This window comes from Triticum urartu, chromosome 3 (genome assembly GCF_003073215.2).
Source record: "Triticum urartu cultivar G1812 chromosome 3, Tu2.1, whole genome shotgun sequence".
NCBI classification, from domain to species: Eukaryota; Viridiplantae; Streptophyta; class Magnoliopsida; order Poales; family Poaceae; genus Triticum; species Triticum urartu.
Window position 1 is genome coordinate 15,719,976 of NC_053024.1, and position 26,529 is coordinate 15,746,504.

Here is a 26,529-nt window from a genome sequence, read left to right on the forward strand (position 1 = left end):
GTTTGACCGATAAAGATCTTCGTAGAATATGTAGGAACCAATATGAGCATACAGGTTCCGCTACTGGTTATTGACCAGAGATGAGTCTCGGTCATGTCTACATAGTTCTCAAACCCGTAGGGTCCGCACGCTTAACGTTCTGTGACGATTTGTATTATGAGTTATGTGATTTGATGACCGAAGTTTGTTCAGAATCCCGAATGAGATCGGGGACATGACGAGGAGTCTCCAAATGGTCGAGACGTAAAGATCGATATATTGGAAGGCTATATTCGGACATCGGAAAGGTTCCGAGTGATTCGGATATTTTTTGGAGTATCGGAGAGTTACGTGAATTCGTATTGGGCCTTAATGGGCCATACGGGAAAGCAGAGAAAGGCCTCAAGGGTGGCCGCGCCCCTTCCCCATGGACTGGTCCGAATTGGACTAGGGAAAGGGGGCGCCCCCTTCCTTCCTTCTCCTTCTCCCTTCCCTTTTTCCTATTCCATGTGGGAGGTGGAATCCTACTAGTACTAGGGAGTCCTAGGAGGACTCCACACTTTGGGCACACCCTATGAGGGCCGGCCTCCTCCTCCCTCCATCCTTTATATACGTGGCCAAGGGCACTCCATAGACACACAAGTTGATCATTGATCTCTTAGCCGTGTGTGGTGCCCCCCTCCACCATAATCCACCTCAGTCATATCGTCGTAGTGCTTAGGCGAAGCCCTGCGCCGGTAGCTTCATCATCACCATCATCACACCGTCATGATGACGAAGCTCTCTCTCGACACTCTGCTGGATCGTGAGTTCGTGGGACGTCACCGAGCCAAACGTGTGCAGATCGCGGAGGTGCCGTACTTTCGGTGCTAGGATCGGTCGATCGTGAAGACGTACGACTACATCAACCGCGTTGTCATAACGCTTCCGCTTACGGTCTACGAGGGTACGTAGACAACACTTTCCCCTCTCATTGCTATGCATCACCATGATCTTGCGTGTGCGTAGGAAAATTTTGAAATTACTGCGTTCCCCAACATCGACAGCCTAAGATCATCATCTCATAGAAGCAATTGTCATGTACCCTTCTTTTTCCATCGATAAGCATGTCCGCCGTGTAAGATATTCAATGTAAGTTGTGCTTGGTTCGTTTTGGCATTAGACTATGTGGGATCCTCTGTAAATATTACTCTGTGCCGGCAAGCAATAGCGCATAGGGGTGCGTGCAAATGGGACCTGCCCCTTTTCTGGTTTCTAGACGGTTCTTCAGTTTTAAGGTTTTGCAATATGTATTCCTAATTAGTCAAAATGTGTTTTCAACCTTCTTATTAAATATGTTCTTATGAAAAGATAAGCATATGTTTAACCGGAAGAAATTGTCTAGCAAATAAAACAGAACAGCGACATAACCAATATCAAAAGAAGCCCATGGACCAGCAAACCAAATGCCACAAGCATAGAGAGCGATGATTGATTAGTGCATTTTGTACTCACATTTTTCTTTAGTTTAATCTTATATTCTAGAGATTCAAGTCAGATTATTCCACTAATTGTTTCTTTGTGATTTATTTGGTTTCTTTTTGTGCTTTGTAGGGTTAATTTTATACCCCATGGACTTTTGTCGGTAAAAAGAGCCAATTTAAGGGCAAGAGGGAGGAGAACCAACAACTTTATTTGGTGGGTAAAAAGGGAGCGACCCCAAGATGACCTCTGAATTAACTTTTCACTCAACATGAAAAAATTTCAACTTGTCTAGACAAACAACTTTACTTTTTGGATCATCTCTATCCATAGTTGTATGTAGAATCAACAACCAAAGAACTAAACCAACAAGTCAGGGGAAAGGGATAAAGGATGAGCAGAGCATTGGTATGACCATACACGGTTGTACCTAGGCTAGTACCATGCGGGAATGACCGCAAAAGCATCTGGAACTTCTCCGCCTGTTCACCGTTTTGGGTGCCATTTGACCTGTTGGATATGCGGGGTGACAAGTAGGAGCATATTGAAGACCTCAAGACCACCTAATATCCCTTGGATCTAAAGAAGATGAGGAGGATACACAAATGAGGAGGTTGGCTTGTCCATGTATAGGCATCATCAACAGGGCAGCGAGCCCCAGGCACCCTTAGATATCATCAGGCAATTCCATTCAGATCCATAAGCGTTTGGGGGTTGTTCCTAGCTTCTATCTCAAGATCCATTCAACCTTTAAGGAAGAAGATGGTGAAGGGAGCTGCCACATCGGGCACAACACTATGGGCCAAGGCCAGCATCTCTGTCGGAGCCCCCACATCCATCTCTCCCTAGGTGCTCCTCATCACGACCTCCGTGATGGATTATAATCATACATGAACCCTTTGTCATGCAAGTTTTATTTGAGTAATAGTTTGTTTAGGTTATGGTGCTCTAGTACACAAAACTAGATTGTGTTATCTATGTTATTGTTTCATGTTTTGTATCTTAGCGATCGAAGACATTCAATCCACCGCTTTGATTAGAGACGACTAACCTTATAGACCACACACTAGTGTTGTTGGTTTTCTCCCCATGTTGCAGCATCTTGTAGCCTGAAAAAACTACATTATCGAGTCATGTGTGTTGGTTGTAATACTGAATTTACTGAATTGCCCGAAACTAAATTGGGCTGCTACACACCGATCAAGTTTATATACATGTGCGTTGGGGACGTATCTTACCATGCGGAGTGCTTGGTCTGCTTTGGCATTAGACCTTGCAGGCTCCACGTAGATTAATAATTAGTAAACCTTTGTTCTTATTCGAATAACATACTATTGATATTATTGCTTAGCCTCAAAAAACATTTTCTGTCATTTTAGTTATTTCAAATCTCGTGATCAATACTAATAAAATTCTTGGGATCCTATCAGTAACAAGAGATTCTAGATCATATACTTTAAGAGTATTTAACATTAACTAATTATATTCGCCAATATTCAGAGCAAATAACAATCCACCTTTTTTAAGAGCATAAGGAGCAATGTCGAAGACAATTTTTACTGTGTGATATGTACGTCATTTTAAAGTACCAAATAATTAATATCAAAACTTAAGAACCAATTAATAACAACTTACCCACAATATATACATTGTATATATCTATTCGATTTATAAGTAGTAATCAACTCCAGCCAAAAGTAGAAGGGCAAGAACTGATCCTCCCAGGTCTGATCATGCCTATATAAACACCAACACAACAGGCATAGGATGACAAGTGCAAACTACAAGGATACGTGCACATACGAGAAATAAAGAAACAAGAAACCATTCCTCATGGAACTTATCAAGAACAACACAAGAGCCCTACTCTTGGTAGCTCTTGTGATGATGTCTACCACGCTATTATCATGCCATGCAGGTACAAACAGTCATTTGCCTATATATTTTCAAATTAATTTTTAGCGTGCACACGCCTTTGCATATGTAATTCAAACAAACCCATGTAACTTAAGTAATCTATATATGCTAACGCTGCTATACTTTTTCATGCACAGGTTCAACAAAACCAATCCCCTTGAACTTGTGTGTGCGTCTTGCAAGCTGCGAGAAAGGCCATGAATCCGAAGAGGCGTGCAGGAACCACTGCTCATTTTTCGAATTCAAAAAGAGCCACTGTGAACCAGTCAATGGTGGTTCTTGCTGCTGCTCTAATTAAACGCCGTAGAAACAATGGATGGGCCGTGGTAATAAATCGATGCGTGTAAGATAGGCTCAAGATACATGCGCACCATGAATCTGTCTAGTTCATGAGAAAGTTTCAGTAAAGTATTTATCAGAAATTTGGCTGTGATCAGTTTTTTTAGAGCAAAAGGGCACGCAGCCCCGGTTCCATTGCAAGCAACGAAACCAGTGTGACAAGCATTCACCAATACAGCCCGCGGAGCACAGCATATCCAGCTGTCTCAGCACGAAAACAAAAACTACCCTGGAACTGAACTGCACCAAGCTAAAACTAAAAGCAAACTCAAGTCTACTGAATCAAAAAGTAAACTTAAAAGGTACACAGGGGGATTTTCAACTAGTTCTCTCTTCATACAGAAAGAGAGTAACAGCAGCAGCTTCAATCTTCTTTCTTCTTTTTATCAGTTCCGCCCCCATGTGGAACCAATTGTTGTTGTTTTTTAAGCAAGGTATGATTAATCTATTTCCACAGTAAAAATCATTTGTTTGAGCCGATAGTCAGCATGGGCGGCATGGGGCCAGGTCCGCCGCCCTCCCGTAGTTAAGGCTCGCCGCCTTCCACGTCGCGCTGCCGGCCGGCGAGACACGCAGGCAGAGCTTCGCTGCCGATGTCCTACCAACGGCTAGGATCAGCTTTACTGGAACACGCCGCGAAGAATGGAAGTACGAGGAAACCATTCGGATCGCTTGCAAAATGTTGCGCTTACGCGATCAAACGAGTACACGATCCTGTACATATATACGTACTCCATGATTGACACATGATAAAGTATGACACCACTTGCAACCAAATAAGTAGTACTAAGACTGTGTGTTCCGTGCGAGAGACAGAGACATGCTGCAACGCCAAGCAAGCCCCGCCCCGCAGGAAACCCGGCCGGCTGGGGACACCGAATCCCCATGCTGCCATGCACTCCGTCGGTCTCTCATGGTGGATCGGACCAATGGTCTTTCTTTCCTCCCCACAACACCACATGCTCTGCCACTAACCAACGACACAACCAAAAGGGCCCTCCTCCCATCCCATGCATGCACAAAGCAATCCATCAATCGGTCACGATTCACATGGATTGATTCATCTTTCCATCTTACTTACTTACAAGCAACAGTGGCGACAAGTGGACAATCAATCAGTAATTAACGAGTGCGCTTAACTTGTAGTACAACTGCTAGTACTACTATCTGGTTACCCAGCAGCGCACTCCGAAGCCCCTGCTCTGCTGCTTGCCGGCCTTCTCGCCGCAGTCGCAGAGCAGGTGGCTCAGCATGTTCACCACGCTGGTGCCGATGGACGTCACGTTCAGCACCGGGCTCACCCGGACCCCGCCGCCGCCATGGCCGTCGCCAGCGTTCCTGCCGCCCCCGTATCCGTAGTAGTAAACTGACCTCGCACCGCCACCGGATGCGGCCGTCGTCGTCGTCGGAGCGACTTTCTTGCAATGCGGCCGCTGGTGGGCGCCGACCGTGGCCGCCGCGGAGCCGGTCGACCGGCTCCGCATGAGCGGGAACGCCGGGCAGGTGAACCTCCCTGACGCCGCCGACGCGGCCGCCCTGGCGGAGTTGACGCTGCTGCTGCGCGCGAACGGGGACGCCCACGACCGCGGCGCCTTCTGCCAGGCAGCGGCCTGGGGCGGCTTGGCGCGTGAATGGGGAGCAGTCGGCGGCAGCGGCGGCACGGGGAGCAGCTTGCCGTCGGCGAAGAGGCGGTCGGCCGGCGCGACGTCGGCGGCCGCCGCGTTGGCGAAGTCGAACTCCGGCTCCGGCGCGCGCCGCCGCCTCCGCCGCGGCATGAGGGACGCGTCCGACCGCCTTGGCTCAAGCAGAGTGGTGCCCGGACATGTCGTCGCTGCCGCGGCGAAGGCCGCGAGGTCGTGCGAGAAGGAGATCCTGGGGCTGATCAGCTCCGCCGAAGCTTCCTCCTCCTCCATCTCGCTACTGGATCGGCAAGGGAAAGTAAGTTCTTGTCAATGTCAGAGATTCAGAATGCGATGTGAGAGCTGCCGCTACCTAGAAGAAGGGTGAGAGGAACGTCGATATAAATAGGTGGTGTGGCGAGTGTGGTGCGGAGGGTGCTGCTCGGGTCCCGGCGGCCAGGACGGCAGGGCCCGTCACCGTGCTGTACAAACCTCGCATCCGATCGAAATTTGATTGCAAGTGAGAGGTGAGGTTGATTCGATCTCACTCGCGCCACCGCAGGGATCCTGGTCCCTTGGTCGGTCGGGTCACCTACCTACGTGAATGAACGGCGTAGGAGGAGTAGCTCCCTTTTTCCGTTCATTGAACGTGAATTTTTGGCAACCCAGCTTGGCCAAGCATCATGAACCACCTACAATTGATCCTACGTAGTTTACTTCTCGCCTTGCTGTAAACCTTTTTTCTGAATCTCGTTGGAAGATTTCATCACACTGATTGATTGATGATTTTAATTAGCCACTTAGGTCACATCGTTTTCCCAATTAGTTGGGCACGGATACAAATCGCGATGCCAGATTGCCACAGCACTGTACGTGCCGCATGGCTCGACATGGATGGACACGAAAGGAACCCGAGCTCAGCAAGCAAGCAGGCTCAGCAGCTCACACTTGCCCCGGAATGGAACAGAATATCATGGCGAGGGGCCTATCTAGTCCCTGTCTCCATGAATGAAATGAAGCAGTAGGATCCAGCACAAACATGGCGGAATGGGCTTCCGTTTTCGTGCGCATTTCGATCGATCGATGGATCAAAAACCTCCAAACGCGAACAGAAGAGGAAGGTTCGCTCCTCCCCTTTCCTGCATCGCGGAACAGGGAAATCCTACAGCGAGTAGGATCCTGGTGTCTGCTCTCTGCCCTGCCTCTACACTCTAGTAGCCGCTAGAGGAGAGAAAAAAGCGGGGGGCGGGGACGCTGAAACCTTGTCCGTTCTGCCCGGAGTGGTGAAACATCCAATCGACCAAGGCGAAATGGCAAGGTGAATTATTTCTTCCGGGATGAAGCGTGTCGTGCAGTGCACCGTGGATGCGCTTGGCACTTGCACCCCTTTTGGACAGTGGGCACTACTCCTCAATCATTCGACACACGCACACTCCTCGCTCGCTCGCTCGCTTTGGCGCAACGCTGGCTGGGCTGGACCAGGATGCATATGGATCGGGAGGGATCATTGTGCATCCAAAAGAACCATAATGTTCTATCTACACGTAGTACTAGTAGTACGAGCTTTGCCAACTTTTCGAACCAGCAAGTTATCGCGCTGAATAATACTAAACAGGTTACACTTGCACCGACCCAACGTGCTGGTGAAGACGAGCTGGGATAGGATAGGGGCATAGGTGTGGTGTGGTGGTGGTCAAAGGCTATGGGGCCTCTGGAACAGAGCCGCCCACATATTCAGGGCAGCATGCATGCGTGGATACAACTATGCATGACGGGCACGAATGTACGTTTGGACGTGCGGCGCACAGTCATTACAGGTTTCTGATTCTAGGGGAGCAACTGTTCCTCCTCGGCGCGCACTGTGCTCGTGTCTTTGACCTGCATCCACCGACCGATCTCTTCCTTCTCTTCTACGGCGGACGGCGCTGCTCTGCTGTGCTGTGGTGTGCATGGGGGTTAGTCTCTGACGACAGTGTCTGGTCGGCTGCTCTCGGGGTCCCAGCCACTCCTGGATCTATGGTGGTGGTGGATCTTGGCATCTTGTAGCCACCCTCCGCTGTTTCACTCGGGAAGGATGAAAATGGATGCGGAGCCACGTTTACGTGACCCTTTATCTCTCTCTCTCTCTCTGCAACTTTTTCTCGGGTGAAGTATGTTTTGAACCTTGAATTCATATGGTTCGTCGGAATTAAACCTTAACCTCCCAATCCATGAGCACCCTGTACTATTTGATCCGGATGAATCCCAACCCTAGACCCGTACAGACTAGTTTGGCAGGTTGGGAAAATGATAATCCCGGCCGGGATAATCTCTTACTGTCACTGACTATATAGCCCCACATGTCATATCTACATTTTTCTATTTCTCTTTGTGGTCGTTTAGCACGGGCGCCGGCGATCGTTGGGTCGGCTGCATCGACGGCGTCGTCGGTCGCCTACTCCTCCACGCTCAGCGGTGGTACATGTCCTTTTGTCCACCATTCATCTTCAACCTCCCTCCCTTCATCCTCCCGCAGCCCCCAGCCTATCCCGCCCTAACCGACGGCCTCCACCACCCACCGCCTCGCCCTCCCCTCAACCTCCCCCGACCACCGTTGCTGCCGCCACCCCGACTATCCCTCTATGCCCCACCACACTAGGGGAGACTTCCGGTGATCTTTTGCACCACCCCTTGGATAGATAATGGGGCAATGAATTCACCCTAAGATAGTGTCACGACCCCAACACAACGATGGGATGAACAATCAGATCCGTACCAATTTTGGGATACAAGAGGAGGGATTTCAGATGAGAAACAACAAGGAGTGAGATACAGGTAGAATATAGGTGAGGAATAGGAGCGGGAGGAGAGAAGGGTTCAAAACGTATCAATTTATCGATGCCCTCCTCTGTGTTGCCCATCCTTCCTTACATGCACCATTGCAGATTCTCATAGCTAGGCCAAACCCCAAACCCGATAGCCCATTGCAAAGAGAAGGCCCAATCAGTGTAGTTGGGCATGACCTTGGGGCATGACAGATAGATAGTGGGGGCTATTTGCTGCTCCACGCAAGATACGTCTTCAACTAGGGTTTCTTGTGCCACCGATGTCGTCATCTAAGAAATTTAGGTCCATCCTTCCTCACAGGCACCATTGCAGATTCTCATAGCTAGGCCAAACCCCAAACCCGATAGCCCATTCCAGAGAGAAGGCCCAATCAGTGTAGTTGGGCATGACCTTGGGGCATGACAGATAGATAGTGGGGGCTATTTGCTGCTCCACGCAAGATACGTCTTCAACTAGGGTTTCTTGTCGCGTCCCTCGCGTCGCCCCCGCCCTGGGCGACTCGGGGGCTCTCCAACCCTAGGGCCGCCGCCGTCCTCTCCTTCTCCCCTCCTCACGCCGCCCGCGGGGGACGCCGGCGGGGTGAAACCCGCGTGGCAGACGGCGGCGGCAGGGGGACTCCCTCTCCCGACTCCCCTTCCTCCGCGGGCGGCGGATCTAGGCGGCAGGCGGCGGTGTCCTGCGGCGCTCGCGGTTTGGCGCGAGGTGGCAGGCCTCGGCGAGCGGTGGCGGGGCGCGGGGCACGCGGCGGCGAGCCTCGGCAGGCGGTGGCGGCTGCGCGCGGGGCTGATTCCGGGGCGGCGGCGCGGGCATGGATCCATCGCGGATCTGATCCTGCGGCGCGGTCTCGGCTTCCCCTGCTCGGCCGGCGGGTCTCGGTGGGGGGCTTCTCCTTGCTGAGATCTAGCAGCGGGATCATCCAGATCCCGGCAAGGATGGCGGCGACCCGTGCACGAGGGATGGAGGTCTTCGATCAGATCCGGGTGAAAACCTGCTATTGGCTATTGCCAAGGCCGGCGATGGCGACGCTGTCTGCGTCGTTCCCTTCCTGAAGGCATCGTCGTGGAGAAGTTCAAGGCCACTCTCTGCTACCTCCGGGGGAAACCCTAGATCAGTAGATCGGATGACGGCGGCTCTCTGGTGTCGTTTCCCCCCTGGGGGCGTCATTCTTGGAGGTGCACACGGGCTCGAGGGACTAGAGGACGGCGACTTTGGTGGAGCGGTGCTTCATCTTACACATTGATGGTGGCGGATCTCGGCGGCGTGGCGCTGTGGAGACTCGGCGTCTGATGCGCGGAGATGGACTCGTGCAGGAGGTGGAAGCTGTCTGGCGTCATGGTGGCGTTGATGGCAGATAGGCCTGGCAAGGTCGGTGCAGCAGTACAGCTCTGAAGATGGATTGGTGGCAGGCGGCTGCGGCGGCCTCATACCCGGCAGGGGTCCTGGTTGAGAAGCACGCCGGACTGGTGGGTGCCCATACCAGGCAGGCGTCCTGGGTGGGACCTCAAGTCTTTAGATGTTTAGGTTTGGCTGCGTGGTCTGTTTGGTATTAGGCCCAGACTTTCAGCGCCCCTACATCAACTGGATAGGGATAGCGACAGTTGTTGCTTGTTTTGGTGGCTTTAGACTTATTGTTGTATGACTCTGTACGGTCTTGTGTCAATAATTAATAAAATGGCCGTATGCATCGCCCAGATGCAGAGGCCGGGGGTCGTCCTCCTTTTCTAAAAAAAAACTAGGGTTTCTTGTGCCACCGTGTCGTCATCTAAGAAATTTAGGTCCATCCTTCCTCACAGGCACCATTGCAGATTCTCATAGCTAGGCCAAACCCCAAACCCGATAGCCCATTCCAGAGAGAAGGCCCAATCAATGTAGTTGGGCATGACCTTGGGGCATGACAGATAGATAGTGGGGATATTTGCTGCTCCACGCAAGATACATCTTCAACTAGGGTTTCTTATGCTACCGCTGTCGTCATTTGAGAAATTTAGGTCCATCCTTCCTTACAGGCACCACTGCAGATTCTCATAGCTAGGCCAAACCCCAAACCCAATAGCCCATTCCAGAGAGAAGGCCCAATCAATGTAGTTGAGCATGACCTTGGGGCATGACAGATAGATAGTGGGGGCTATTTGCTGCTCCACGCAAGATACGTCTTCAACTAGGGTTTCTTGTGCCACAGCTGTCGTCATCTGAGAAATTTAGGTCCCATCACCTCCGACTGTCATCTTGATGCTGAGAGGGGGGAGGGGCTCAGATCTTCAAGACCTCCGTGTTCTTCGCCATCGTCTAGCAGTGATCATCATAACCATGAGGTTAGAGAGTTTTATGTCCTCTTAGATCCGATTATTCAGATCTGATGAGTTTATGTTCTTGTGTCAAGCCTTTTTTGTTGGTCTGATTCTTTGTGGAGGTGAAACCTTTCATCGACAACATGGTGAAGATATAGTGATTCGACGGCCTGCACTTCTAGGGGATTATCCCCGACCCAAGTACCTTCATCGATCAAGGCTTCCCATCTTTTTGGATGGGCGACTCAAGGCGCTTTCAAAAATCATTATTGGTAATGTTCGTGTGGGTGGAAGAGTAACAACAACGTTGCTCTAGTCAAATTGCAGCCTCTTTATCGGAGTCTTTGGAGTTTTTCTTCGAGCAGAGATTGTCGTCATGAAGAAGGTGTTTCCAAGAGATTTCATTATAATTCTTAGTCATAGGAGTTACTTTATATTTTCTTGTATTTTAGGTCCAAATCAATGTACCTGTAATTGTTATGAGTATGAATAAAGTTACGGGTGTTTGCAAAAAAAAGATAGATAGTGGGGTTCTCTTCTCCGACGAGTGATAATACATGCAGTATGTATAAGACTAGAGTACTGGATGGTTGTGATTCGGCAGTGTGAATTTTGGACGAAGTCTGTAGTATGTACAGGGGTGATAGGTTGGATGGGAACTTCTGCTCTGATTACTATGCATGGTTGTAGTTAAATTAATTTTTGGTTTAATTATGTATTTGGCACTGATCTTAATTTACTGGATAAATTATACGGTAAAGTGGTTTGTGATTTTTTTGGTTTTATACTATCCATCTTAATAAATGAACTTATTATTCGCACTTCAGATATCATTTAGGATAGTGAAGTCTGCACCAAAATATTGACCAACCCCGTGGGATGCAGTTTTGTTTTATTTAGAGATGGATTGAAAAAATCCAAGCTACAGTGACCTTGTACAGAATGTGTCTGAAAATTTGAGTAACATCTTCATATCAGTGAGTCTGAAAAACTATTGTACCATCTTTATTATACTGGATTTTATTCATTTTGTTCTTTTTTTGGTACCACTCAGTACTTTGATGTTGCCATAGGGGACATCGCTGGTCAATGGACTCCATGATGAGATAATCGGCGGCGCCATCTCTGATTCTATGGATGAGGACGTACATACACCACCGGCAGCCACTTACTGGGATAGTAGTCATTAGTGAAAAAACAATAGTTATACAAACGAGTGAAGTGAACCCATCTCCAATAGTCTAACAATTCTTATCTTTAGACCATTCTGAGCCATTTACGAACATTACAGCGAATATGATCAAGACATTTATGGCTCCCACATAAATAAGAAGTTGTGCGACAGCTACAAAGTAGGAATTTAATAAAAAATAGAATAAAGATATACAAACAAGAACTAATCCCAGCGAAAAGGCAGAATAAATGGGGTTGGTAAGTAATACTACTCCTAGACCCCCTAGTAGAAGAACAGATCCCCTAAATAGCATAAGAATCTCATGTATTGGTCCAGGTAAATCCATCATGGATAAAAAGAAATTAATAGTATAAAAATTTTCATGAACTGACTAAAACTAAAGGATTCAAGGAAGGAAAAAAGGATTAGGATTCAAGGATGGTAGGATAGTAACAAATGTTTATGGACGACTCCTAATTAAATTAGAATAAGAAATTGCTTGCAATCTTTTTTGCAATTTTCATTAGTTGCTGTTGGCAGCTAGGTGCATGTAATACATTGAAAACTTGCTGCTATCGGCAATGACAATATGCGTGTATTTGTAGGCAGAGTTGTTTATTGTCTATTTTGGTCGCATCAGGCAATGTGTGAACTAAGCTTTTGCCATTGCTGATCGTGTATTCTCTCTGTGCTAGGAAGCATAGTTGCAGCTTATCCCCTAGATCAGTGTAAGTATGTTTAACTCAAATATACTTGGCATTTGGTATTTAAAAGGTACCACTGTCCTCTTGCCATGCTCAATCTGCTGTAAAGGCCGCCAGGAACCGTGCCAATTTGAACAATGGAGCCATTGGCCTGTTTCTATTGCGAGGGGACACGTGGTCCTAGGAGCATCAGGAGGTCAGTCAATTCGCAGGGTCTAACCTGAAGTTGTCTAGAATCTGGAGCTAACTTCATTGCCTCCATTGTTAGGCTAGAATCTGGAGCTGATAACGGCGCAATTACTAACCATCAGTTCACAGAAACGCAATCTGACCTGAAGTTACAGAGTAGTCAAGGGTGATATACTGATATGCCATGACCATCTGATAAGAAGAAAACAGAATATCTAAAGAAGCAATACATATCCTGCTAGCCAGAGAAAGTTGCGGCGGCCAGTGAGAATATCAATGGACATAGCTCAAGACCCCACGATTTTCTTTCTCCATATATATTTTGCCTTCTAAAGATTAGTTGTTGCCAATTGAGAGTCAATAGAATGTCCAGATGCATGAGTATTCGACATCTGCCTTTGTTCTGATCTATAGAAGCAGTGGAAGTAATACTTGATTTATCATTCAGTGAGAAATCACTAATTTTTCATTAAATCTCATATCTTCAGCAATTTGCTGGCAGGAGCGTGATGACTGGCACCAAGCTCGCTAGGGATGGAGGAGGGCACTGTACAGAAGAGGAAGGGAATGTAAATGGGATTGGGCATTGGTATAGTGAGTCTCAGTTTCGGTCAGGCTGCCCACCATGTGTGTGTTTAAGCTGAAACAACATAAAGCTATTTAATTATTCATGTTTATTTATCTTTCATGTGATCCAATTAAAATTTCTAATCAAAATTTTGTAATCATGTAGGTGGATTATATTGGGGTTTATGGATGTTAAACTTCTGGAAAGGAATATTTCTTTTGACTATTTTGAGCATGTATATTTCACTCGGAATCCCCACCATTGTTCTTTGTGGACTAATTCTGATTAATACTTGGCAAAAGCATATCAGACTATTCTTTTATAATTACTTCTGATTACTATATTTTGGGTAATTCCGAGTACTACATATTTGGCAGGACCATAGGACACACTTTAGAACAAAATTAGTTACTATTTTATTAGACTCAGAATTGAATGATGATATGATGAGAAGTAGAAATATGAAAGTGATGAGCACAACAGTCAACTGTTATATCGTGGGATTTTGGACAGCCATCCTAGAAGAGGTCACAAGATCAAACTCATCTTGTAACACGAACACCTAATACCATCATTGATGACCCATCATCAAATCGACAAACGCCGGCTTAACATATAAACTCTGCTACTTATTGTCTATATTATAGACGTGCATTGCACGTGCATACTCACTAGTATGAATAAAGTTACGGGTGTTTCGCAAAAAAAAAGATAGATAGTGGGGTTCTCTTCTCCGGCGAGGTCCGGCGTGCCAGAAGGGAGGAAGAAGGTGACTGATGCTAGAGAAATTTTCGCAAAACCGATTTTTTTTTAGGGAGTCTCTCTGGGCAACTGTGCATGTCTGTGGTCTACTGGTCTCTTTTTTTTTTGCTGTTCCCGTGTCTGGACCTGGGCCTGGACCTAGACGATGGAAGAAAGAAGCGGTGGATGCTGGGCTTGGGCCAGATTTCTATTTTCATTTTGTCTGTGACGAGTACACCGCAATTTCCTCGCTGGCGTCTCTCTGTGTGTAGACTCAAAAAAAAAGTCTCTCTGTGTGTAAAAGGGAAGAAACCCGGGCTGGCTCCAGAATTCTGCTTGACCATTCGATGATTCGGCCGAATTTCTACCTCCAGTAATGAATTTGACCTGTTTATAGGGACTGTTTCTTATAGCTTGTATTAAGCGGGAGGTCTTGAGTTCAACTCTCAATGAAAGCAATTGTGTTTTTCCCTATTCCACCCATACCATTATTATTTTTTCCTTCTCTCTTCATGGGATTACTTTTTATACTTTCTCATAATCATAAAGATGAAAATCCACAGTAGCAGATCGAGAAGCTAAGATTAAGTTTTGTTCAATGAAAGCAACAAACGAGGACAGGGGTTCAGAGGGTGAGTATGACAGCAAAACCAATGTACACTCCAGCAGAATTCTACAACAACAACGTTCAGAGGGGAGAGTGATAGGGAAAACTTCCAACACTCACCCGTGTTTCAAAAACAATAGTAATTCGCGAAAATGCAGGCCGACATATTGGTCTTAGAGCTACAAAGTAACCAACAAGACCATCGCATAGCTAGAAATGTTATGTCTAAACTCTGAAGAGTCTGAAATTCAGAAACTTCAGAAACAGCCGTTGTAGAAAGGATGGAATCTAGTGCAAACTTGTGTTCATTATGAATTCCAGTCACAAACAGTCACCTCGGCACCGGTCAGAAAGCAGCAGCAACATTATTTCGTCTCGAGTTATCGCTCTGCCTCTACTAACCATTGATAACCTGATACGTCACTGCTATCCTGAAGAACTTTGCACCAGGTGACACAAAGCGCCAGCCGTTGTTGCCGCCTAAAAGAACCAGCGACTTAGGGGTGGCTATCGAAAACTAAAATTACGACCAGGAAGGCGCTTTGCTTCATTCTGAATTTCGGTCGCGATCAAAAGCGACAACATCCCGTGCAAGGTTCTGACCACTCGCCTTCAACAACAAATCTCGGATGTGGTGGATGTGGACCAGTCCGGGTTCATCAAAGGGCGGAGCATCGCCGAGAACTTTGTGTACGCAACAGAAATTGTCCAATGCTGCGAGACCCGTCGGGCTCCCTCGCTGGTCCTGAAGCTGGACTTCGCCAAAGCCTTCGACTCCATCGACTGGAGAAGCCTTCGCCGGATTATGGAGATGCGTGGCTTCCCACCTCTCTGGTGTGACTGGATGGACTCGATATTCCAGTCCTTCCTGTCTGCTGTGGTCCTCAATAGCGTGCCCGTGCGATGGATCAAATGCAAGAAGGGGTTGCGGCAGGGGGACCCCCTCTCCCCCTACCTATTCCTTCTTGTCGTGGATGTGCTCCAACAGATGGTCAAGAGAGATGGTGGGATGCATCACCCCCTGTTTGACGATGCGCCGCCGCTCGTCCTTCAGTACGCTGATGACACCATCATCATCATGCGTGCCGAGCTGGACGGGGTTCGGCGTCTCAAGGGTATCCTGGACGACTTCGCGGCGGCGACGGGGCTCGTCATCAACTTCCACAAAAGCACCGTCGCGCCCGTCCATGTCCCCGAGGATGACCTTGGTGAGATGATTCAAGTGTTGGGCTGCTGCGTTGGGAGCTTCCCTCAAATCTACCTCGGTCTGCCGCTCTCCAACCGCAAGCTCTCCATGGACGACTTCCTCCCACTCATTGCCAAAGCTGAGCGCTACCTCTCCGGCTGGCGCACTCAGCTACTGTCCTTCTGGGGGCGCCTGGTGCTGCTCAACGCCGTGCTGGACGCTCTCCCCACGTATGCCATGTCTGCGATGGAGGTCCCGCCCTCCGTCTTCCGGGCGATCGACGCCCTTCGCCGCTCCTTTCTCTAGACCGCGACGGACAAAGCCTTTGGGGCCTAGTGTCTCGTGGCTTGGGACCGCGTCGTCCGCCCCAAGGGGGAGGGGGAGCTGGGGGTGCGTGCCCTCCCGGTTCAAAACCGGTGCCTCCTGCTGAAGCTCCTTCACCGTCTACACTCGCGCCAAGATGCGCCGTGGGCTCGCTGGGTTTGGGGTGAGCTGGGACGCTCGCTGCTGTCCTCGGCAACGGCGGTGTCGCTCCCCGGACCGCACTGGGCTTCCCTTGCCAAGCTTATGCCAGTGTACAGGGCGGTCACCACCGTGTCCGTCGGTGACGGGCGCACCACATCGTTCTGGCTGGACTCTTGGCTGCCCGGTGGTGCCCTCTCCGTCCAGATGAGCTCCCTCTTCTCCCACACCACCATGCCTGCGGTTTCGGTTGCTCACGTCATTCAACACGGGCTTGCTGGGGTCCTCGTCCCCCGCCTGAACCATGCGGGCGCCGGGGAGTGCGCTGTGCTCCTCCCAATCATCCGGGCGCTGGCCCTCACTGCCAGGGCGGATGTTCGGACCATGCGCCATGGCTGTGGCAAAGGTGATGGGCTCTCCTCCGCTGGCCTCTACCAACTTTGCCACTTTGGTGGGGTGCTCGCGCCGTACGCCGACTTCGTCTGGAAGAACTACGCTCTCAGTCGCGTCCGCTTCTTCGCCTGGCTCCTGGTCCAGGCTCGAGTCCAGACGAGAGACGTCCTCCTGCGGAAGCACATCGTGGACGCGGAGGGGGCTGGCTGCCCCATCTGTTCGGCGCCCTTGGAGACGGCGGAGCATCTCATCTTCGGCTGCCCCTTCGCTCAGAGTTTCTGGACCACGGTGGGGTTTGTCCCGTCGGTCTCATCCGTCAAGCTGTTGCACACTATGCAAGCTCCCGGCTCGGTGCCGGTGCGGACGGGATCGACCTTCCTCCTTCTCTGTTGTTGGCAACTTTGGAAGCACCATAACGCGGTGGTCTTCCAGGGGTTGCCCCCGTCACTTCCCCGTCTGCTGCTGTTGTGTAGAGAAGACGCCGTGCTTTGGCGGGTGCGTCTGCCTGTTGCTCTAAAACAGGCGTCGGAGGCATGGCTTGGCTGCCTGGCAAACACTCCTGCTGCCTGATGCATGCCTGATGCGTGAAGCCTGCCGCCCCCCTCCCCCCCCTCTCTCGCTCCTCCCCGTAAAATGTACTTGTGCATACTGTTTACCTGGGCATTCTGGCCCCCATATATAGAAATTCAGGTGGGGAAATCTCCCCCCGGTGAAAATTCAAAAAAAAGCGATAACACTATAGTGCTATGTGACGGAACAAACTCTACGAGGACAAAATAAGGGATTCCGTTCCAGGACCGGCATATTATTCAGGAACTTAATTCAGTACTCAGAAGCTGCAAGAGTAGAAGGTATGGAACCTTATGCTAACTTGTGTGGACTCTGAATTTCTGAATCCCACTCACACAACCACCAACGTTGAGCGCCACAACACTATGATCTAACAGCGATTCGTCGAACAAACTAACTACAGGTTCTCCGTATGCTTCAGGGGGACGCCAAAATGTATTTTGCCCCACTATATAGCTGTCCTTCGCTGAATCATTCAAGCAGCTAACTGTCACCGAAGAACACCGCAATTTCCGCCTTCCTGACTGAGGTCACCATGGAAAGGGAATGAACCCGGGCTTGCTGATTCGATCATTTAGTACAACTTATGATAAAAAAATAGTACACACTTTAGCATGAAGTTAATTCCCGGCTGATGATTCGGTCTTATTTTATCTATTGGCCACTACGATTCACCGATGATAAGTATAGCTTTAATATTCTTAACAGGTTGCTTTCATAGCTCAGTTGGTTAGAGCACCCGTTTAGTAAGCGGGAGGTCTTGAGTTCAACTCTCAATGAAAGCATTTCTTTTTCTTTCTGGACTAGTCTCGTCAAAACTTTTCTTTCTGATATATAAATAAGGGTTCAACTATGTCACATCTCTCACATCTAAGATCAATGAAAGCATTTATTTTTCTTTCTGGACTAGACTCGTCAAAACTTTTCTTTCTGATATATAAGTAAGGGTCCAACTATGTCACATCTCTCACATCTAAGATGATGTCATGTGTTTTGTGATCCTCTTGCTGGCCTTTTTTGTTGTTTGTTCTCTAGCCTTTTTTTTTATTGTTTGTTGTCGGGTTAAATACACAAGGGCTGCATGGCAACGCCAGCGCTAGCTACACGAGCTAGACCCGGCTCCCAGCCCTCCCACACCGGCCTTGACTTGATTGATACAAGTCTGTGTATACAATGAAAAAGCAGCTCGTATCCTTCACCTTTTTTGCAAAGTGTCCTCCGGTTTGTCCCTAGGTTGACGTCTTTCAGGTCAATTTACCCCATCCGCAAACATGAAAAATGTTTTATGATTTTCTTGAAAGCATTTCTCTTTCTTTCTGGACTAGTCTCGTCAAAACTTTTCTTTCTGATATATAAGTAAGGGTCCAACTATGTCACATCTCTCACATCTAAGATCAATGAAAGCATTTATTTTTCTTTCTGGACTAGACTCGTCAAAACTTTTCTTTCTGATATATAAGTAAGGGTCCAACTATGTCACATCTCTCACATCTAAGATGATGTCATGTGTTTTGTGATCCTCTTGCTGGCCTTTTTTGTTGTTTGTTCTCTAGCCTTTTTTTTATTGTTTGTTGTCGGGTTAAATACACACGGGCTGCATGGCAACGCCAGCGCTAGCTACACGAGCTAGACCCGGCTCCCAGCCCTCCCACACCGGCCTTGACTTGATTGATACAAGTCTGTGTATACAATGAAAAAGCAGCTCGTATCCTTCACCTTTTTTGCAAAGTGTCCTCCGGTTTGTCCCTAGGTTGACGTCTTTCAGGTCAATTTACCCCATCCGCAAACATGAAAAATGTTTATGATTTTCTTGAAAGCATTTCTCTTTCTTTCTGGACTAGTCTCGTCAAAACTTTTTTTTCTGATATATAAGTAAGGGTCCAACTATGTCACATCTCTCACATCTAAGATCAATGAAAGCATTTATTTTTCTTTCTGGACTAGACTCGTCAAAACTTTTCTTTCTGATATATAAGTAAGGGTCCAACTATGTCACATCTCTCACATCTAAGATGATGTCATGTGTTTTGTGATCCTTTTGCTGGCCTTTTTTGTTGTTTGTTCTCTAGCCTTTTTTTTATTGTTTGTTGTCGGGTTAAATACACACGGGCTGCATGGCAACGCCAGCGCTAGCTACACGAGCTAGACCCGGCTCCCAGCCCTCCCACACCGGCCTTGACTTGATTGATACAAGTCTGTGTATACAATGAAAAAGCAGCTCGTATCCTTCACCTTTTTTGCAAAGTGTCCTCCGGTTTGTCCCTAGGTTGACGTCTTTCGGGTCAATTTACCCCATCCGCAAACATGAAAAATGTTTATGATTTTCCTAAATCACAATTTTGAAAAAAATAATTTGGCAACTTAAAAAATATCAATCAATTTAAAAAATGTTCATGAATTCAAAAAATTCACAATGTTTGAGAAATTAAAAAGTATTCACAAATTGAACAAAAATGTTCGTGAATTAAAATGATTTTCACGAATTTGTTAATTTTTTTTGATTTCCTAAAAATATTCATGGACAAAAGAAATGTTCACGAATTGAAAAAAAAGGTCATGAATTTTAAAAACTACATTGAAACAAAAAAAAATGGTCGAACCTAGTTGCGAGTTGATGTTCGACTTGCAATTGGGTTAAAAAATATCGATGCAAGTTGCGAGTTAAGTGTGGACCTGCAACTGTGGTAAAGAAAAGGATCAATGGCCGAGTTGCATGTCAATGGTGGACTTGAAACTCGGATGGAAAAAATATATTTGAGCCCAGTTGCGAGTTGATGGTTGACTTGCAACTATAGCAAAAAAGGGTCAAACCCAGTGGTGAGTGGATGATTGATCTACAACTGAGACACAAAAAAGTTAGCCCTAGTTGCGAGTCAATGGTGGACTTGCAATTGAGGCAAAAATAAACGAGCCTAGTTGCGAGTCAAAGGGTGGGTTCGCAACTAGGGCAAAAAATGATCAAGTGCCTAGTTGCATGTCAACGGTGAACTTGCAACTGAAAAACAAAATTGTCTACCGAGTTGCGAGTCGATATTGGATATGCGACTGGATAAAAAAGGGTCAAACACAGTTGCAAGTCGATGGTGGACTTGCAATTGGGCCAAAAAAATGTTGGGTCTAGTTGTGAGTCATGGGTGGACATGCAATTGGGTTAAAAAAAGATCAAAGACCCAATTGCATGTGAATGTTGGACTTGCAACTGGGACGGAAAAAGGGTCGGGCGAAGTTGCGAGTCGATAGTTAACTTGCAGCTGCAGCAAAATAAGATCAAGGGGCCTAGTTGTGAATTGATGGTTGTCTTGCTACTGGAATAACACAAGGGAAGACCCAGTTGCAAATCGATGGTTGACTTGCAACTCGAACAAAAAATTCAACCACTAATTGCGAGTTGGTGGTAGACTTGCAACTGAGTCGTGTATTTAAAATTTACTTACCAATAAACATGTTTATCAATAGAAAATATGATCAAGTGTCCACTTGAATGTCAAAAAAAATGATGGACTTGTGTTGGAAAAAATGGTCGGGCCTAGTTGCGAGTCGATGATTGACTTGCAACTGCAGAAAAAAAAAGATAAATGGGACAAGTTGGGAATTGATGATTGTCTTGCAACTGGAATAAAAGCAAGGGTGGACAAGTTACGAGTCTATGGTTGACTTACAACTGAAAAAAAACAAGTCAACCCCTAGTTGCGAGTTGGTGGTGTACTTGCAACTAAGGTGCGTATTCACAAATAGTTCATCAATAAAAATGTTTATCAAAAAAATTGATCAAGTGCCCACTTGCATGTCAACGGTGGACTTGGAACTTGAAAAGAAAATTGTCGGGCCAGTTGTGAGTCGATAGTGAATTTGCAACTGGATAAAAAAAAGACCGAACCCAGTTGCAAGTCGATCGTAGACTTGCAATCAAGTAAAACAAATTACTGGGTCCAGTTGCAAGTCTTGAGTGGACTTGTAATTGGGGCAAAAAAGATCAAGCACTAGTTGTATGTCAATGGTGGACTTGCAACTGGAACGAAAAAAGGTCGAGCCCAATTACGAGTCGATGATTGACTTGCAACTGCAGCTAAAAAAGATGAAAGGGGCAATTGTGAATCAATGGTTGTGTTGCAGGTAGAATAAAACAAGGTCAGGCCAGTTGCGAGTTAATGGTTGACTTGCAACTAGAACAAAAAAGTCAACCCTAGATTATGAGTCGATGGTGGACTTGCACCTGAGGCGTGTATTCAAAAATTGTTCATCAATAAAAATGTTTATCAAACAAATAAATGACAAAAATAAAAATTAATCATGCATTTTTTAAAATTTAAAATTTAATTAACTTTTGAAAAAATTGAACAACAAAAAATGTTTAATTAACTAAAAAAGATGATGTCCTTATGCAAAAAAGAATACAAAAAAATCTAGTTACACTCTCTCCTCTAGAATGAACCTGCAACAAAATGTACAAGAAGAAAAGGCCCAACAAAAAAAATGGACGCACAACATGAATGGGCCTATATGTGAACAAACAAATAAGATGACACGGGAATACACCGGCCGACGACACAAGATCAAGAGGTTGCGTGAAAAATTACTACAATAAAATCCAACGGACATCACCTTAGATAAGCCATTGATAAACCTGATCAAGATGAGATTTAGCAAATCCTATTTAAAAAAATCATAAATTTCGAACGAACAAATGAGAAAAAAAAGGAACAAGGAACAAGGAAAAGGAAAAGGAAACAGAAAGAAGAGAATGAGACGAATAGTTCTCCATCGAATGCACATACTGTTCACGTTTTTTTTTTGGAACACCGCTCTTCACGTTCTCCCTGTAGCTTATATACATGAAAAAAACAACACAAAACTGAAACAAGGTTGGAAACAGTGACGCGATGGTTAAAGGAGTGGGAGAACGCACAGAAAAACAGGCCAAAAGAAGAGCCCGGACGCAGGGATAGTGGGCCGACAAAAGACCTGACACAGTTCTAAAAAAAAGGACAACGTGTGCAGGACACGTAACGGGCTGAGGAAAAACGCAACGACGTCGCGGACGTGGCCAGGAACCGGAATCAACAGCTCGCACGAATAAACAAGCAACAGTAGATCGGACGGTAAGGGACTTAGATGTGACATAGTATTTCACATCTAGATGTGAAATAGCAAAACTGTATAAGTAAAGATGAAAAACCACGATACCAGATTGAAAAAGCTAAAGTTAAAATTTTGTTCAACACAAAGTCCACTTATATTGTGGAATGACGACACAGTAGTAATTCACAAAAATGCAGGCCTAGATGTTGATCTCAGTGCTTCAAGGCAACCAAGAGACCGCAACATCGCTAGCAATGTGTTGTTAGAAGAGACTGAACTTCGGTATTCAGAAACTGCCAGCGTAGAAACGATGTAATCTAGTGCTAACTTGTTGGATTCATTATGAATTTTTGTCGTAAACAGTCACCTCGGAACCGTAATCATTCAAAAAGAAAAGGCGAGACAGTGTTATGCTCTCGTTACAACTAACAACGGTGCGATTGAACAAATACTATAAGAACCAACTTTGCATTTTTGTGGCTTGTTGAACAGAAGCACGGATTTCCAAACACTATAAGCGCCAACCTTGTGCTAGCTTCGGTTCACTCTGAATTCCACTCACACACAATCACCACAGTTCAGAGCCGCAACACTATGATCTAGCTGAAATTCGTCAAACAAAAACTAATTACAGGTGCCCTGTATGCTTCAGCTTCAGCTTCAGCGGGACACCAAATGTACTTTGCCATACTATGTAGCTATCCTTTGCTAAATCATTCGGACAGCCAACTGTAACCAAAGAAGAGAAGCAACACCAAAATCTGCGAGCCGAGACATCGGGTATAACATTCTGAAGTGGAGTTCAGAAAACTGCAAGTGGAGTCTCAAGAGAATAAACATTCAGTATTTGAGAAACGGCAAACTGTGTGTATCGCAGGCACTCACATGGTATATTGAGTTCATTCTGAATTTCAGTTATACACAAGTCACCATGGCACATTATCTCTGATCTTAATATGTGGACAAATTGACTGCATATAACAAAAAATCCGGGCACCAACCGTCACTGAAGAACAGAAATAACACCAAAATGTGCTAATCTAAAAAAAAAGAGTGAGTCGAAAAATGGATGTAACATTCTGAGGCAGAGTTTAGAAAACTGCAAGTGAGGCAATCTGGAGTCTGAAGAGACTAAACCGCAACCTGAGAGTATCGCAGGCACTCGCACATGCTAACTTGAGTTATTCTGAACTTTTTTTCGTTATTCACAAATCACCATGGCACAACAGTTCAAAGGCACTGACAAAACAATGCTATGTTCTAACAGGGACACGTCCAACAAAAGACAAAGTATAGATAAGGGATTTCAAGGCCTTGTGTGACCCCCTAATGTACCGTGCCAGCACCAGTATGTAACTATCCTTTTGCTGAATCCTGAACCATTCAGATCGCTAACTGTCACTGAAGAACAGAAACAACATGAAAATTTTGAGTGAAGAGACTGAAATTCAGTATTCAGAAACTACCACCGTAGAACTAATCGGAGCTGATTCTGAATTTTAGTGGCAAACAGTCACCTCGATATACACTGCTTCAGTTTAAAAAATTAATAGTACTCTGCATTCAGAAATCTATGAGCTGAGAAATACATATCGCTAACAATGCAGTGCCTGTCTGAAGAGACTAAAATTCAGTATTGAAACTGACAGCATAGCATGGATGGAATTCAGTGCTAAAAATCACCTCGTGAGCAAAATCAAAACTCAAAACAAACAACACTGTGGTGGTATGCTACATTACAGCGATGTGACAGGAGAAACTTAACTCCGTATTCAGAAACGGCAAGCATAGAAGGGTTATGATAAACTTGAGTTAACTCTGGATTCCACTCACACACAATCAGTATTGCACCACAGTTCAAAGCCACACCAATTCGGACAAAAACTAGATACAGAATCACAGATAAGGGATTCCAAGGTATGTGAGCTTCAGAGAAGAGGAACACCAAATGTACTCTGATCCACTATGCAGCTATCCCCTTTGCTGAATCCTGAATCGCTCAGACCGCTCACTGTCAGTGAAGAACAGAAAGATCAACAAAAATTACCTTGTCAAAGATGCATGAGAAACTGAGAATTGAGAAGTAGGGCAACAATTACCTTGTCCTGGTTCTCTCCGGAGGGAGCAGCCTCGCTGCTATGACCGACGATGTAGAACAGCACGCAGGACGCCACGCTGAGCGCAAGAGAAGCGCCGAGAACGGCGAGGATGCCGTAGAGCCTCCTGGTCCCGCTCCCCTCGGGCTCTCCTGGCGCCGCCGGGGATGGCGACGATGCGCCGCCGCACGAGGCTCCGAGGCGGCTGATCGCGGCGCGTAGGCCGCAGGCGCGGGCGGCGTGGCGGCTCGCGTCCCTGATCCTGAAGCTCTCGATGCCGCGCGGGCGCTCGGGCTGGCCCGCGTCCTCCGCCGTGACGTCCCTCACCCAATCCGAAGCCGAGGAGCCGCGGGCCATAGTAGACGAGAGGAACCTGTCGAGGACGATGTTGCCCCGGCGAGCTTTGGCGCCGGCCATAGCTGCCGCCTCCTCCGGGATGAAGTGCTCGGGCCGGGGCTGCTTCCTGCCTCGAGCAGGGGGAGCTGGGTCGCCTGCGGCCGGTGCGCCCGCCGAAGTTGAAGCCCCCGCGGAGGCGATGCGCTTCGGGGAGTATTGCTTCCTGCTTCGCGACGGCAGGCGGCGATTGGTGTCGGGCGGCGAGGCGTGCGCGATCGCCACCGTGGCGCCGGGCGCTGACAGATTACTCCGTTCAGTGAGTACAGATGAATCATCAAGATCAAGAACGCAACCAAGAACTGAATGCTTCGGATTGTTGATCGATCTTACCGGCCATCGCAGAGAAGTCCGAAGACGACGACGCGCCAAGAACAGGCGACTCGGAACCGGCACCGTCGGGAGCTCCCACGGCGACGAACTTCGTCGGCCCGGCCTGCTTCCTTGACCGTGCGCGGAGGGAGTTGTACGGCGGCGTCGCGTCGGCAGCCGCTGATCGGAACTCTGACGAATTCGCCACAAGATGAATCAAGATTCAAGAACGGACGCGCCGCAGCCTTTAGTTCAGGCAATCGGTAAACACATGCCGGTGTTTGGAAATCTTACCGAAGTGAGTCTCCATAGGGTCCTCGAACGCCTCGCGGTCTTCGCCCTTGATGTTGGCAGACGCGGCCGCGGCCTCATCGGACTCCGGCGAAGGTTCCTGCGCCAAAGAAAGAACCAACAAGAACGTCAAGAAACAGAGCATTCCGCTCTTTCGGTCGCCCGCCGCTCCGAACCACCATCGATCAATCACCTCAAGATCCTGCTTCTTGGCGCCCTCCGACGCGGCGGCGCCGACGGGATTGTGCGTCTCGGGGACGCGCTCCTGTTCGCCCTCCTTGGCGCCAGCGAGAGCCGCCGACGGAGCGGGATCCTCCCCGCCCTGCTCCGTCTGCCCCTCGAGCGGATCAACAGCCGCGCGCTCGTATTGCTCCATGGGGATCGAGTTCTTGGCGTGGACGAAGATGAGGGAAGGCGAGGGGAGGAGGAGGAGGGAAGGCGGTTGTTCGAACTTTGAAAGAAGGCGGGGGCAGGCAGATGGTGGGGGCGAAGCCAAGGGCGCGAGCGGTTATGACTTATGAGCAGTTCCTCTCCGGTGTTGAGGCCCGGGTGTTCACGGGATCGGATGGTGGGCCCTGCTCTTCGCTTTCCTTGAGATCCGTTCGAGTGCAAATGTTGCATACTAACAACGTTTTCTCATGTTCAAAACAAAAGAAAAAAGTAAAAAAAAAAACAGAAGCTAACAACTTGACTTTTCATACATTTTTGGCCAGCACTCTCCTCCGGCGCGCCGGCTGAATTTTCGGCCGGTCCGGCCGCAGCCGTTCAATCTGGGCTCTAATAGCCGTCAGATCTGGCTTCTTATCCTTCTTTGACTTCATCTTCAACCTCCGTCCCCACAAGCCTCCGCCACACACGCCTCCGTCCTCCTGCCCCGCGAGCACCCGCGTCCTCTCCCTGTCGTCGCTGCTCGTCGCAGCATCCCACTTCCTCTCCCCTTGTCGTTCGCCGCTCGTCGCCGTCGACGCTCGTGCGTGCAGACTTGTCCACTCGGTTGAAGCTTTTTTAAACTCAGGTCGAAGCTTTTTTTGCTTCGGTTGAAACTTTTTCCACTGTTTGAAGCTTTTTTTTCATATCGATTGAAGCTTTTTCTATGGTTTGGAGCTCCCTCATTTGCCGGTTGAAGCTTTTCCACACACCAGTTGGAGCTTTTCTGTGATTGAAGCTTTTTTCCACATCCATTGAAGCTTTTTTTCATGGGGTTGAAGCTTTCTTCCATGCCGGTTGCAGCTTCGACGTCCACGCTTGCAACCTCGCTGTCGAAGAGCACAACTCCCATGGCCCCTGTTGGCCGTAGCCAGCCCTAGCATCATCATTTGCTGTTCGAAGCTTTTT

The 26,529-nt window shown here is 47.6% G+C and overlaps 2 protein-coding genes and 1 non-coding gene across 3 annotated transcripts; 1 reads left to right on the plus strand and 2 right to left on the minus strand.

The window, feature by feature from the left end:
- Nucleotides 1-4,250: 4,250 nt before the first annotated feature.
- On the minus strand, nt 4,251-5,703 carry LOC125547686. The gene has a single exon (XM_048711491.1). The coding sequence runs from the start codon at nt 5,607-5,609 to the stop codon at nt 4,860-4,862; it is 750 nt and encodes a 249-aa protein (XP_048567448.1). The 5' UTR covers nt 5,610-5,703; the 3' UTR covers nt 4,251-4,859.
- Nucleotides 5,704-17,734: 12,031 nt separating this feature from the next.
- TRNAT-AGU lies at nt 17,735-17,808 on the plus strand. The gene has a single exon. It is a non-coding gene; the product is annotated as a tRNA-Thr (tRNA).
- Nucleotides 17,809-24,065: 6,257 nt separating this feature from the next.
- Nucleotides 24,066-25,570, minus strand: LOC125546508. Its single transcript, XM_048710746.1, has 5 exons — nt 25,388-25,570; nt 25,198-25,294; nt 24,925-25,095; nt 24,202-24,830; nt 24,066-24,092 (listed from the first exon to the last, which is right to left on the minus strand). Exons 1-5 carry the CDS (start codon nt 25,568-25,570, stop codon nt 24,066-24,068), a joined length of 1,107 nt encoding a protein of 368 aa, XP_048566703.1.
- Between the last annotated feature and the right edge of the window lie 959 nt (nt 25,571-26,529).

Excerpts from the sequence above, each read along its gene's own strand:
- LOC125546508 (XM_048710746.1), bottom strand. The coding sequence starts at position 25,570 with ATGGAGCAATACGAGCGCGCGGCTGTTGATCCGCTCGAGGGGCAGACG. Across the intron at positions 25,295-25,387 it reads CCAAGAAGCAGGATCTTGAG|GAACCTTCGCCGGAGTCCGA; the intron begins GTGATTGATCGA and ends TCTTTGGCGCAG. Across the intron at positions 25,096-25,197 it reads CCCTATGGAGACTCACTTCG|AGTTCCGATCAGCGGCTGCC; the intron begins GTAAGATTTCCA and ends CGAATTCGTCAG.
- LOC125547686 (XM_048711491.1), bottom strand. The coding sequence starts at position 5,609 with ATGGAGGAGGAGGAAGCTTCGGCGGAGCTGATCAGCCCCAGGATCTCC.